The sequence below is a fragment of the Hemiscyllium ocellatum genome, chromosome 5, assembly GCF_020745735.1.
Source record: "Hemiscyllium ocellatum isolate sHemOce1 chromosome 5, sHemOce1.pat.X.cur, whole genome shotgun sequence".
In the NCBI taxonomy this organism is placed as follows: Eukaryota; Metazoa; Chordata; class Chondrichthyes; order Orectolobiformes; family Hemiscylliidae; genus Hemiscyllium; species Hemiscyllium ocellatum.
The window spans coordinates 55,792,288-55,806,269 of record NC_083405.1 but is presented as its reverse complement, the minus strand read 5'-3'; the positions used below and the strand labels follow the sequence as shown (position 1 = coordinate 55,806,269).

The following is a 13,982-nucleotide window of genomic DNA, read 5'->3' as shown; positions in this document are numbered from 1 at the left end:
ACTGTTTCTATATCTGAGAAATCATGAATGGTGCTGAGCATTGTACAATCAAAGGTGAAGTCGTACCTGGCACATAGGAGGACAACATTGTTGGAGGTCAGTCAGCTCAGTTACAGGACATTGCTGCAGGAATTCCTCAGCATAGTGTCCTAGATTACTTTATCAATGACCTTTCCTCTAGAAGTGAGGATGTTTGCCCCTGATTGCACAATGTTCAGCACCATTCGCAATTCCTCAGATACAGAACCAATCCATGTTCAAATGCAACAAGATCTGGACAATATCCAGGCTTGGGCTGTCAATAGGCAAGTAACATTTGCATCACACAAGTGTCAGGCAATTACCATCTCCAATAAGAAACAATCAAACCACCACCCCTTGATATTCAATGGAGTTATCATCACTGAATTTCCCACTATCAACATCCTGGGAGTTACCATTGACCAGAACCTCAACTGGACTCACCTGGAAATGGGTCTGGGTGGGTTACTCTTCAGAGGGTCGGTGTGGACTGGTTGGGCTGAAGGACCTGTTTCCACACTCTAGGTAATGTAATCAGATAAATACAGTGGCTTTAAGAGCAGGTCAGAGACTAGCAATACTGCAGTGAGTAATTCAACTCTGATTCCCCAAAGCCTGTCCATCATCAAAGCAGAAGTCAGGAGTATGATGGAATAGTACCCAATTGGGTGCAGCAAAAACAACATTTAAGAAACTTGATGCCACTCAGGCAAAGAAGCCCACTTGATTGGCACTGCATGTACAAGCATCCATTCTCTCCACTACCAATGCTCTGTAGCAGCATTATGTACAATCTACAAGACACACTATGGAAGTTCACCAAGGCTCCTTAGATAGCACCTTTCAAACTCATGTCGAAGGATAAGGGGAGCTAATACTTGGGAACACCACCACTTTCAAGTACCTCTACAAGCCATTCATCACTCAGACTTGGAAATATATCACCATTCCTTCACTACTGCTTGGTCTAAATCCTAAAATTCCCTCACTAAGGATATTGTGGATAGCATGTGGATACAACAGTGCGAGAAGGTAGCCCACCGCCACCTTCACAAGGACAACTAGGGATGGGCAATAAATGCTAACCAGCCATCGATGTCCATATCCCACAAATGAGTCAAAAAAAGATACACTACAGAAATTCACCAAGACTTCCGAAGACAACTTTCTAAATCCACAACTGCAGACATCCAGATGGACAAGGTCAGCAGATTCATGGAAACACCACCACCTGCAAGTTCACTGCCTAGCCACTCAACATCTTGACTTAAAAATGTCACAATTCTTTCACTGTTGCTGGGTTAAAATCATGGAACTCCCTTGCTAACAGCGCAATGATGCACCAACACAAAATGGACCGCAGCAATTCAAGTAGGCAGCTCACCATCTTTTCAAAGGCATTAAATGCTAATCCAGCAGCAACACCCACATTCAATGAATAAACAAAAACAAACCCTTCAATCCAGAAATCTGAATTCACTAATTGCTTGGAATTTGATCATCAGATCCCACACCTCTCAGATCTACCACTCACAATGTTGCAATCATTCATTTTAGTAGCAGATTAGGGAGAGAAGGGATTAAGACAGAAAAATATAATGAAGGCCGTGATGTGGATAGGTAGATTTTAAAGACAATGCCTCCTGGAATGTGGAGTGGTGGTGGGAACACAGGTAAGAGGCAGCATTAATCCTGGAAATGAAGGGATCTGTATTTCTCTATCCTTGATGATGATCCTGGAATAGGAGTACAAACTGACTATCTTGAGAGCAATACAAAAATGAAACAGGAAGATGACAATTGTAACTTACCATTGAATTGATTAATTAGCACCTCAGGAGAAGTCAAATAATATTGATCACAAAGCACTTTTGCACTTTCACAGGCATCTGTGAAACAACCAAACATAAGATCGTGTCACCTTCGACTTGATGAACTCTTAAAATCAGAACTCAGCTTACACTATAGATTTGGAATCCTTTATATTATAAAAATATCAACACTATGAATATTGAAGCTTCAAAATACACATTCAGTATTACATTTCTCCTGAAGGATTAGGGTATGATTTTCAGATTGAACAGATTATTTTGTGTACTATTATTTATTTTACTTTCTTTATTTCATTTGGTTAAAGATCAACATTAGAAAATCATTGAGCTACAACAAACAGAATGGCTTTGGAAAACTTTCTAGTATATCTACAGTATAGCAGAAGACAGACAGCCCATTAGAATGACCCTGGAAAAACACAGCAAGCCAGGCAGCATCAGGAGGTGGAGAAGTCAACGTTTCGACCTGACACCACCACCTGATACTGCATGGCCTGCTGTGTTTTTCCAGCCTCCTGCTTGTCTACCTTGGCTTCCAACACCTGCAGGCTTTTTTTTTGTCTCTAACTAGTTAGAATCACCCTGACCTTCCAGTTGCTTGCAATTTCAATATCTTACTCTCATGCCAACATTTTATTATAGGCCTGCTGCAATATTCAATGAAGCTTAACTCAAGCTGCAGGAACAGCATCTCATTTTCCACAGGCATTATACAGCCTTCAGGGTTCAGCGTTGAATTCAACAAAGCATGAACACTGTCCTTCAATGTGATAACCATATTTCCCCCATCCCCTCTCCCCACTGTGTTTTGTTTATATCTTGTTGGCAAGAGCTGACCTATTTTGTCCTGTGCAAACCTACCATTCACAAATAGGAGAAAGTGAGGTCTGCAAATGCTGGAGATCAGAGCTGAAAATGTGTGGCTGGAAAAGCGCAGCAGGTCAGGCAGCATCCAAGGAACAGGAAATTCGACGTTTCGGGCATAAGCCCTTCTTCAGGACGTCGAATTTCCTGTTCCTTGGATGCTGCCTGACCTGCTGCGCTTTTCCAGCCACACATTTTCAGCTACCGTTCACATATACTCTACACCTTGGTATCTCCTTTACCACCATTAGCTCTCCCTTTCCTCTGGACACCCTCACCATGTTTCACTCGCACTACCTCGTTTGTCAGCAGCATTATAAAGATAATTTTCCGGGTCTCTTAACCGCCAAAGAAGAGTCTTTGGATTCAAACACTGTTTCTACCTCCAGAAATGTTGCCAGACCTACTGAGTTGCTCCAGCATTTTCTGTTTTTATTTCAGATTTCCAATATTCACATTATTCTGCTTTTATTATGCAAGGTCTGGATGTGAATGCAAACAAACACAAGTGACAATATGTCGACTCAGTCTCATGCAGTGCTTTAATCCTGGTGAAGCCTGAGATAAAAAGATTTATGTTAAATCTGAATGGAACACTGCAAAATATAGAATCTAGCTAGGAAGGAGATCATTTGCCATTTCAATCAGGATGTTGGCAGTGGAGGTGAGTTAAAACATTCTGAAAATTAGTGGCATGGAGAAAGATATGAGGACAGAATTTTCTCAGGCACTGAAGAAGATGGTCAGAAGTCACATGACACCAAGTTATCGTCCAAATGGTTTATTTGTAATCAAAGCTTTCAAAGCGCTGCTCCTTCATCAGATGAAGTCAACGACATGAGCATTGGCAAGAGAGTTGGGAAAATACTCCAAGAATGGAAAAATGAGAATTTTGGCATTGAGAATAAAATGCCTAATTGTCCACATATGGTTTTAATAACTAGCTAAGAATCTCACTAGTGAGTAATGAAGGTCCTATCTGCACACATCTAAGTATTAACTAATCTCACTTTATTTCTATGGAGGTTGTTATCTTAGGCAGACACTAGAAGAAACTAGATGGTGACAATTCCTGACATAATTGGTACCTGGCAGCAGCAGCTCATTGACATGTTCTCCTGACTTCCATTTTGGTGCATCTCAGGGCTCTAAAAATGCTTTCTCAACATTCATTCACTTTGTAACTATTTGATGCTCACAGCATCTCTGCCTTCCCTTACCTTTGAGTATTTGCACCTCTGTCAAACCATAAAGGTTCACATTACTTCTGTCTAGCATTCCCTTTTAACTGCAGACATAAAGCCAGAATGTTTGTTTTATTTGTCAGTAATTATTCCTGAAATAGACATATATGCTGATGCATGGAACTGTGCTGTATTTATGTCATACCTTTAGTATATGCCATTAGATTATGCAGTAAACACATTGAATGGAGTCAGTGAGCTCAATTGGCTCGTTTGTGACGTTAGCAGTACAGGTTCAATTCCAATGCCGGCTGAGGTTACTATGAAGGCTTCACCTTCTCAATTTTGCCCCTTGCCTAAGTCTTGATGACCCTCAGGTTAGATCACCATCAGTTGTTTGGCTCTGACAAGAGCACAGTCCTCTGGGTCTATGGTGACTTTACTTTCTTTTACTTAAACACATTGAATGTGCTTTATTCAAATGGTCATTCTCCCAAACGTCTAAAGGGAGTAGTCCTTATTTAAATCAAGGGGTTCGCGGTCAGACAGTAGGTCCCACATAGTAAGTCAAAAACATCATCCAAAATCTATCCAGGTTTTGGACATGGTCATTTGGTCACTCGGAGCATTCAGGGTCAGGGATTCTATATCATTCCAGCGAATGGGCCACAGCCAGCCGTGCAGGTCCAATATAACCAGTCAGAGGAGCTGCAAAGAGATCAATCAAGGGTCTAATCACTCATCATTAGGTCTGTCATTACTAGTTGGTAAGGGATTGGGCCACGGTCAGACCTGACAGTCTGTTCAGTTCAAAGCTAAAATCACTACAGTCGTACTGCTCCAGAGCTGCTCTCTCATTAGAGAGATGACTGGTGGTGGTTTATCCTAAGGGACATCACTCATTGCACGAGGAGAGAATGGAAGGACAGTCCTTGATGTTACTCCCAAAGTCCACAGCTGGGATGGAGGGGGGCCTGCTCTATAGTATATCTGATGCCATTGGAGTTTTGGGAGGATGACTTCGAGGGTACTGTGGCTAGACAGCCCTGCTGGGTGTGGAGGAGATTTCTGGGAGGACCGTACGTGGCTCCTTTTTTGCCTGGTTGCCTACTGGTACCATCCTGTCTCCTTGCTGAGCAGCAATGTCCAGAACAATAGGGTGCAGGTCTGTGCATGTATCTGGCAGACAGTAAGTACACAGGACCTGGTTCTTCAAGGCAATCATTAACCTGTTCACAAAAATAGCCAATACATTATAGACACCATTGATGGATTCCTCCAACCTTCAATGCAGTTTGCTGAATGTCAATGACAAACCTGCCTATGTTAGCTTGTGCATTTTAATGAAGCTGTTAATGACCAAAACCATGAGATCACATTCCGCCTGGGGATGAGCAGGAAACTGGTCTCAGGCAGTTCTCTGAGTAAGTTCTGGGGTATTTCTTCTTTAAGTAAAAAGTGAGATCTGCAGATGCTGGAGATCAGAGCTGAAAATGTGTTGCTGGTTAAAGCACAGCAGGTCAGGCAGCATCCAAGGAACAGGAAATTCAACGTTTCGGGCCAGAGCCCTTCATCAGGAACGAAGGGCTCTGGCCCGAAACGTCGAATTTCCTGTTCCTTGGATGCTGCCTGACCTGCTGTGCTTTAACCAGCAACACATTTTCAGCTATTTCTTCTTTAGTCAACTGTGACAACCTGGTATTGATGAGCTCACCAGAGTGTCCTGCAACTTTTGTTTAGCTAATATACCCAGCATGGTGTCAATACGCGAGCTGATTAACAGTGCAAGTAACATCCTTGCCAAAGCTTCCTCTGAGATTTCTGTAACTTCTTCCTCAGAAATGGAGGAGTTGATGTCCAGAGGGACCTATCTCTTCAGAGTAGAGGCTGTGTGGATGCTGCTCATGCCTGCATGAGACGAGAGGGAGTTAATTGCTCCTAAGGGTAGAAACTTGATTAAAAATACTTTTGATGGGGCAGCACAGTGGCTCAGTGGGTAGCACCGCTGCCTCACAGTTCCAGGGACTTGTGTTTGATTCCATTCTCAGGTGACAGTCTGTGCAGTTTGCACATTCTCCCTGTGTTTATGTGGGTTTCCTTCGTGTGCTCCGGATTCCTTCCACAGGCTCAAAGATATGTAGGTTAGATGGATTGGCACGCTAAATTGCTCATAGTTTCCAGGGATGTGGAGGCTAAGTAGATTAGTCATGTGTAATGCAGGGTTCAGGGATAGTGTAGGAGAATGGGTCTGGGTGGAAGGCTCTTCAGACAATCAGTGTAGTCTCAATGTGCCCAAAGGCCTGCTTCCAAAGATTCCATGCTTCTGTGGTGGTTAGGGAACAGCAGCACAACAGCAGCTTGAAGATAAATCTTACTTGGTTGCCAGAACACAGAGATCTCAATATTTGATCACAGTCCTCTTCCATCAAATACTGGTCACAGTCCCCATCTACTAAAGCAAGTATTCTCTCATCATAGTGGATGAACAGATGAATGGTGGGTATCCCACCACCAATCTTTGCCCTCTCTGCCCTACTGTGAGCTGTTTACGCCTGGAAAGAGACATGGTCAGCAATTGAATGGGGTGGCAATCTAGCTGTCCCTCGTGAGTAGTAAGTGCACAGGACAGGAAGAATTAAAAGACTAGAGGAAATGGGGTGGATGAGAATGCCTGAGGAAAGATGCTGAATGCAACATTAGGAATGTAGACCATGAATGTTGGTGGAATTTGTGTGCAGTGGCAGCATTAGAGAAAGCATAAGGTGGAAGAAAGAAGATCATTCACTATTCCTCGGAAATGTGGACAGCACATTGCCCCCGTTAAAAACTTGGGACCAATCTGGCATGGTCTGATGCCACGGTCTTCTTTGGCGGACCTGAGGAAAGAAGACAGTTCTCCCATCCAACAGTCCATCCAACAAGACCTCCAGGTCTTTTTAGGAAAGCAGGGTGCCAACTTGTCTCCATTGGCCATTGGTGGGAAAATTCTTCTCATATTACAGATGTGAGAGACATTTAAACTGGTAGCAGGAAACCCAGAAGGTCCCAGCAGGGGAGAGCACTTCCACTTATACCGAGTACAAGCCTTGGGGGCGTGCTGCATAGGTAACAAGGCAATCAATGTTAAATGTACAAGAAAACCTGCTAGAGCTTACAGGGAGAAACCCTTGCCCACTGAACCAAATTTTAGGAAATTCAGCTTGAGGTATTAAATTGAATTGAATTAAATTAAATTGAATTGAATTGAATTGGCTTTATTGCCATGTACTCAAATGAGTACAGTTAAAAGTTTATAAGTCACCATTTACAGCACCATCTTAGGTACAAAGATATGTAGGTACTGCTTTTTCAGTTACAAGATTAGTTACGGTGTTAACAATGTCACCAACACACAGTGCCATCTTAGGTACAGAGTACCTAGGTACAATCCTTAGTTACATAACAGAGAAATGAAGTAAAAAAAAGTTACATTACAGCTATGAACACAGTATAACCACAGGTCAGAAAACCAAGAGGCAAGTTAAAAAGACAGACATCCCAGGCTCTCTCTCAGAGCTCTCTTTTGCAGATTAGCGCAGGGGACCGCTATGTGGTCTGACTGCTGACAGTCGCCACACTCTGCACTGAGTCGCTGGTCGCTGGTGTTCTCACTTTGGGCTGCCGACCCCACTCCATGGCCAGGAATCAGAGTCCATGGCAGGGCACCCGAAGCCAAAGAGAAGGAAGAGGATGAGGAAAAGAGGGAGAAATAAAAGAAAAAGAATGGTCGAGCAGACAAGCTCCAGCTGGAGTGTCCTCTCTACTGCCATCTTACTGGAAGAATTAGATATCAGAAATGGACAGTGATGAATCATTAGCCTGTTTTACAACAATCCTGTTTTCTTATACTATTTAATTTCATCGCCCCGTAGTAATTCATATATTTTGTGAAAAACAAATTTAATTATGGGGTATAGAGGAGATTCTCGAAGATATTGCCTCATTTAGAAGGGAGGCTGGATAGGCTTGGGTTGATTTCTATACAGCAGAGAAGGCTGCTCTATATAAGGGTTGAGTAGTAGTGGAACTGATTGAGCCCATAAGATTATGAGGGGCATGGAAAATGTGAAAGAGCTATTTCTCTTGGTTGAAGGGTCAGTAATGAGGGGACATAAATTGAAGGTGAAGGACAGGAAGTTTAAAGGGAGTTTGAGGAAATATCTTTTCACCCAAAAGGTGATGGGAATCTGGCATGTTTTAAACGGGAGGGTAGTAGAGTCAGGAAACCCCAGAACTCTTAAAAAGTGTCTGGATGAGCACCTAAAGTGAGGTTGATAACATTCAAAGCAGTGATACAAATGCTGAAAAGTGGAATTAATATAGATAGGATGACACTGTGCCTGTATAACTCTATGCCTATATGACTCTTGATTTCTCCACAGAGTCACACACTTGCTTTAATCAGATAAGATGGATTTGGTATTCTCAAAATGTCAGTGATCATCCACTGAATAAAGGTCGAAACATAAGAACAGAAGTAGGCTAGTCAAGCCATCTGGACCATTTCAGCATTCAATCAGATCATGGATGATCACCCACCTCAATGCCACTTTTGTATGGTATCTTGATTCATCAATATCCAGGCACCTATCAGTTTCTGTCTTGAACATGCTCAATGTTTCAGTTTATACTCACTTCTGGGGTACACCATTCCACAGATTCACCATCCTTCAAGTGAAGACATTTCTTCTCAATGCAGTCTGAAATGGATATCCCTTATGCTGAGATTATGTTACCTGATACCAGACTCACCAGCCAGGGAAACCCCCCATCCACATGCAAAATTCTTGAAGGGCATGACAGGATATAACTTCATTGAAATCTCCTTCTTGCGGATTTGTTGTGGATATGTAATAATTCTTTAAAATACTAGCACATTTGCAGTATCATTACAATTCCTTCAATAAAAAGTATGTCAGTGTGTAAATTTATATTTGAATACAGTTGATCTTATAATGATGTAGTTCAAATAGTTTAATCTTAGAATATTTCTGATACTGGATTTCATGCAATGCATTACCTACCTTTCACCACTTCTATCACATCACAGTTAGGGTCTATGCCTCCGATATGTTTGGGATGGGCTGGATTACTTCGTCCATCAAAAACAAGGGCTGATATGATAACAAAGTGAAACAAAAAAAATCTATCAGATGGCTTCATTACATCACATACTAAGAGATTCTCACTCCAAAGAAGTTTTACGTAAACACTGCCTTTATTCAGATTTAAATTTTACCAAGGTAATGGCCATGCTTTACATTGACTGATGCATTATTCAAATTACTGACAATGTTTACTCCCAAACTAGTATTCAGACAACTCATATTAATATTAGCATCTTCTATTTCTATGGCAAGATACTAACTTTCAACTAATACTACTTGAAACATGAGTGCAGCACCATGTAACTTAGACACAAGATTAAGTTCTGAGATGTTACAACTGTCTTGGGAAAGTGTGCTGATACTCAAGCCTCGCTATTCCCAGGTTCATCACAAAGTTAAAGATTTAATCAAAGTATTCAAAAGTCCCCAACTTACCTGACTAATAGACTCAGATTAACAAAACACTGATCAGATTTCTGCACTTAACAAGAATTACTATGTAATACAATTACAGCAATATTAAAGACAAGTAAACTATGAATTATCAACATATAACTCAAACAGTTGAAACTCTAAACACTTTCAAACCTCTAGATATATACACACAGACAGACAATTTTTTTAAAAAAATAGCATTATGGGCAGAGGAAAACAAAGCTAAGGAAGCACAGTTCAGTCATACTAGACCACAGGAGTCAATGAAATGCTCCTTTTGCTCCCCAAAACGTTCGGTTGTTTCTGGATTCTTTCGCTTGCTTATAGGGACACAAAGCAAGCAGTACACTAATTGCAAAGTATTTGAGCTACAAACAACATCTGCAAAGAGACTGACAGACAGCACTTACTTTTTCCACACTCTGGAGGCTTCTCTCCCTCTATTATATGCACTCTATTGTTTACCTGCTCAGCAATCAGAGAACTGTCAGCAAGCTGATAGCATCCACAAGTGATCCACAAACCAATCAGCAATCTGTGCTAGATGAATGCATGCAGCCTGGTGATGGTTTATCTGTCCAATTAAAGTCACTTGTCATGGGTGTGGGAACCAAGAGAGAATAGTAGAAGAGATCAAGGTTCACAAAATACTGAGCATTGCAACTGGCACAATCATAAACAATGGCCAATGAGTAGGTGAAGTAAGAGTAAAGAAGATAAAAATGAAGCCTAAATTGGATTACTGTTCATGTACATTAATGCATGGAGTATAGTAAATAAGACTGGGAGTTACAGACAGATTGCCATGTGGAATTATGATGCTGTGGCAGTAATAGACACTTGGCGCAAAGAAAGACAACACTGGCTGTCAAATGCTCCTGGATGCATGGTTTTCAGAAAATATAGAAAAGGGGGATTGATAGCAGTATTGGTTAAGGAGAGCATTGCAGCACTGGAGAAAGAAGATATCTCAGAGGGTTTAAGTACAGAATCAATTTGGCTAGAATTAGGCAAATTATATTGCTACATGTAGTCTATAGGCCACCATCAAAGTGAATGGAGGTAGAATCACACATCTGTGGGGAAATTACAGAGAGATGTCAACATTATACTGCAGTTATAATGGGAGACTTTAATTACCCATACATAGACTGGGATACTTGTAATCTATGGGGTAGTGAGGCACAAATGTTTCTGGATTGCATGCAGGAGAGCTTCCCACAGTGTTATGTTTTTAGTCCAACAAGAAAGAATGTCCTTTTGGACCTGGTTATTGGAAATGAGATGGGCCATAAGATCAAGTGGCAGTTGGGTAACTTTTAGGCGACAGTGATCATTGCATCTTAAGGGAGGATTGTGATGGAAAATGTCATGCAAAAATCCAAGGGAGAAAAATCTATTGACAGAGAATGGACTTCAATGTGGCAAGAAAAGAACTGGTCAGGAATGACTGGAACAAGATGTTGGCAGGAAAAATAGTAACTTAACAAGGGACTACATTCAAAGAGGAGATAGTTCGGATATGGTTAAGATATATTCTCTCAAATGAGGAAAGTCGAACAATAAATAGAGCTCCCTGGATGACGAAGGAGATAGAAATTAAGTTAAAAGAAATGTGAATTGTACTTATTACAAGTATCAGATAGAAATAAAATTGAGAACAGAGGTTCAAAGGTTCAGAGGGCAAGTGAAAAAGCAAATAAGAGAAGCAAAGAGGAATTATGAGAAAAAACTGAGCCAACGTAAAGAACTGTCCAAAAGTTTCTTTTTAAATGGACATATAAATAATAAGAGGGTGGTGTGGGATTGTCTTCAATAATGACCGAAATTGATGAATGGAAAATAGCCTTTTATTGAGCATCCACAATAGCACAGTTTGAGGAGGCAATGGAATCCGAAGTACAGTTCTTACAGTAGCCTCTTACATATATTAAAATGTTAGCACCACAGTGTTACATAGTTGTATCTTCTGTACACAAAAGTTTGTATGACATCAGTCCTGGGGAAGCAGGAGTTGGTTTACACACTTGTTAAATACAGGCTGTTACGCCTGATGGGATTAGAATGTCTGTCCGGTTTGAACTTACATAATTAAGAGGTGTTAATCCTTTTGTCTTTAAAGTTAACAATGTTAGTAAAAATAATAAACTTATATGATTTAAATAAGTGAGAAATTATACATATACTAATAAAAGTATAGACATTATTAAACTGATCTCATGCAGCTGGGTCATGAGATTTCATTTGCTATTGCCGGTTTTGACAGTCATTCTTGCAGTTTCATGGAAATGCTGCTTTGACAATAAGTTTTTAAAGGGGGTAGCAGCCCATTTAATATGTATTTAAAAGATGCATACTAGTGGAGGAAATTGTTTGACGTCTGCAACCCACTGAGGTCCCAAGAGACCTCAAGGGCTAGTAAGGGCTAATTAATGTCATAATCTTTCCATAGTTTTGAGTGAGTTATGAAGAAATGAAGATGGGGATGGCATTGTTCTGAGTGGGAACAATGGGAAAAACACCCCCAGCCTATTCAACCTCTCCCTATAGCTTAATTCCTCTAATTCTGGAAACATCCTTGTAAATCTTTTCTGAATCATTTCAAGTTTCACAACATCTTTCTGATAGGAAGGAGACCAGAATTGCATGCAATATTCCAAAAGTGGCCTAACCAATGTCCTGTACAGCTGCAACATGACCTCCCAACTCCCATACTCAGTGCTGTGACCAATAAAAGAAAGCATACCAAACACCTTCTTCACTATCCTATCTACCTGTGACTCAACTTTCAAGGAGCTATGAACCTGTAGTCCAAGGTCTCTTTGTTCAGCAACACTCCCTAGGACCTTACCATTCATACTTTTGCATTAATGACAGGATTTACCAAGGTTCTGTAGAGACATGCGATTTCTGGCAATTTTTCAACAGTAAGGTGAACAGTGACTCATCTGCCATTTACTGAGAAGTCATGTAACTTTGAAATTGAAGTAAGCAAAACCTTTTAAGAGAGGTCACAGATTGTGTTTTAATTGAAGGACAAGTTTAGTTTGGGAGAGATGGGGCTTGTGTTTGAAGGCTGACTAACAACATTTTTCTGGAGCTGGTTTCTGATTTTCCAAGATACCTAGTTATATCTGTAGGAGGAAAAGCAATAGGAAAACTCTCTCTCTTCTGAAAATGTAAGAAGAAAACTTATGGCAGTTCAGTTGTGAAGTCCTCTTGTTACAAATTATTTTTGGGATCCAGAGAAAGTTTCCGAAGTATCAGTATCTCTGACTACCTCATAAACCCTCAAAATTAAACTTTTATTTCTATGCAAATACGTATGTCTAACTGATTTTGCATCTGAACTAAGGTCTAATCTGAAGATCTTCCTTCACTCTAAGGCAGTCAAGCATTTTGATTTTGTCAACAAGAAACTCAGGAACCATGGCAAATCTTCACATTTTATTCCTTTAAATGCATACTCTTGGTCACACAAGAAGGCTTTTTTTTAAAGCCATATCTTCTCTATAGAGATGTATTATCTTGATTGTTATTTTTAGAACTATAGAATCCCATAGTATGAAAAAGAGGCTATTCAGCCCATTGAGTTTGCACCAACTCTCTGAAGAGCATCTCACACAGACCCAGTCCCCACCCTATCCTCATAATCCTCTGTTTACAATGGCTAATCTACCTAACCTGCATTCTACAGGGCAATTTAGCAGGGCCAATCCACTTAACCTGCAAATCTTCAGACTATGGGAGGACACCAGAATACCTTGTGCATACCCACAACGACATGAGGAGAACATGCAAGCTCCACAGTCACCCAAGACTTGAATTGAACCTTGGTCCCTTGTACTGTGAAAGATAACCAGTGCTAACCATCATGCTGCCATAAACCAAAAACCCCAGATGGGATATAATTAATTTGATATTTTGACTATATTTAGTTGATAACATGTTTTTTCACTAGCTAAAAGAAAAAGTCTGGTTTATAATACATGAGTTGTTTTGAATGTTATTAAGGAAACCAAGTGAAAGTCTCTTTTATTATGGATAGTAGTAATAAAAGGAAATCATTTGGCTATTTTGGCAATTGGATTAAAAATCTGACACTAATGTAATGACTTTTGGAATAGTGGGGTTTGATTATCAGCTCACCCCTCTCATCAATCTTAACAAGAATGTTAAGGGTGTACTTGATGCCCATTCTCACAGCACATAGACAGGATAACATACCAAAGTTTATTGAAACCTAAAAAGCAATACTATTAAATTAAGAAAAGTAAAAATAATGAGGAAATCTTGTGACATAGTGGATAGTATATCTCCCTCAAGCCAGAAGCTCAGGCTTCAAGTTCTACTCCAATACTTGATGATCAAAGGAGGATGAATTCATAATGTGGCCAAATCAACCTATTCTTCCTTCCAACTTATGTCAATGACAGACTACAAAAGCAGGACAATTCCTGGTTTGCCATGTGATGGAAAAAAAATTGGATCCTCTACAA

The 13,982-nt window shown here is 40.5% G+C and overlaps 1 protein-coding gene across 2 annotated transcripts in view; it reads right to left on the bottom strand.

The window, feature by feature from the left end:
* The window catches only part of pdk4 (pyruvate dehydrogenase kinase, isozyme 4), a 69,555-nt gene that overhangs the window by 30,564 nt on the left and 25,009 nt on the right, over window positions 1-13,982 (bottom strand). For both annotated transcript variants that reach the window (XM_060825452.1, XM_060825453.1), the window contains exons 5-6: window positions 8,965-9,054; window positions 1,833-1,910 (exon numbers count right to left, since the gene is read on the bottom strand). In XM_060825452.1, the coding sequence (XP_060681435.1) occupies window positions 1,833-1,910; window positions 8,965-9,054 (168 nt within the window). The remainder of the gene's footprint in view (window positions 1-1,832; window positions 1,911-8,964; window positions 9,055-13,982) is intronic.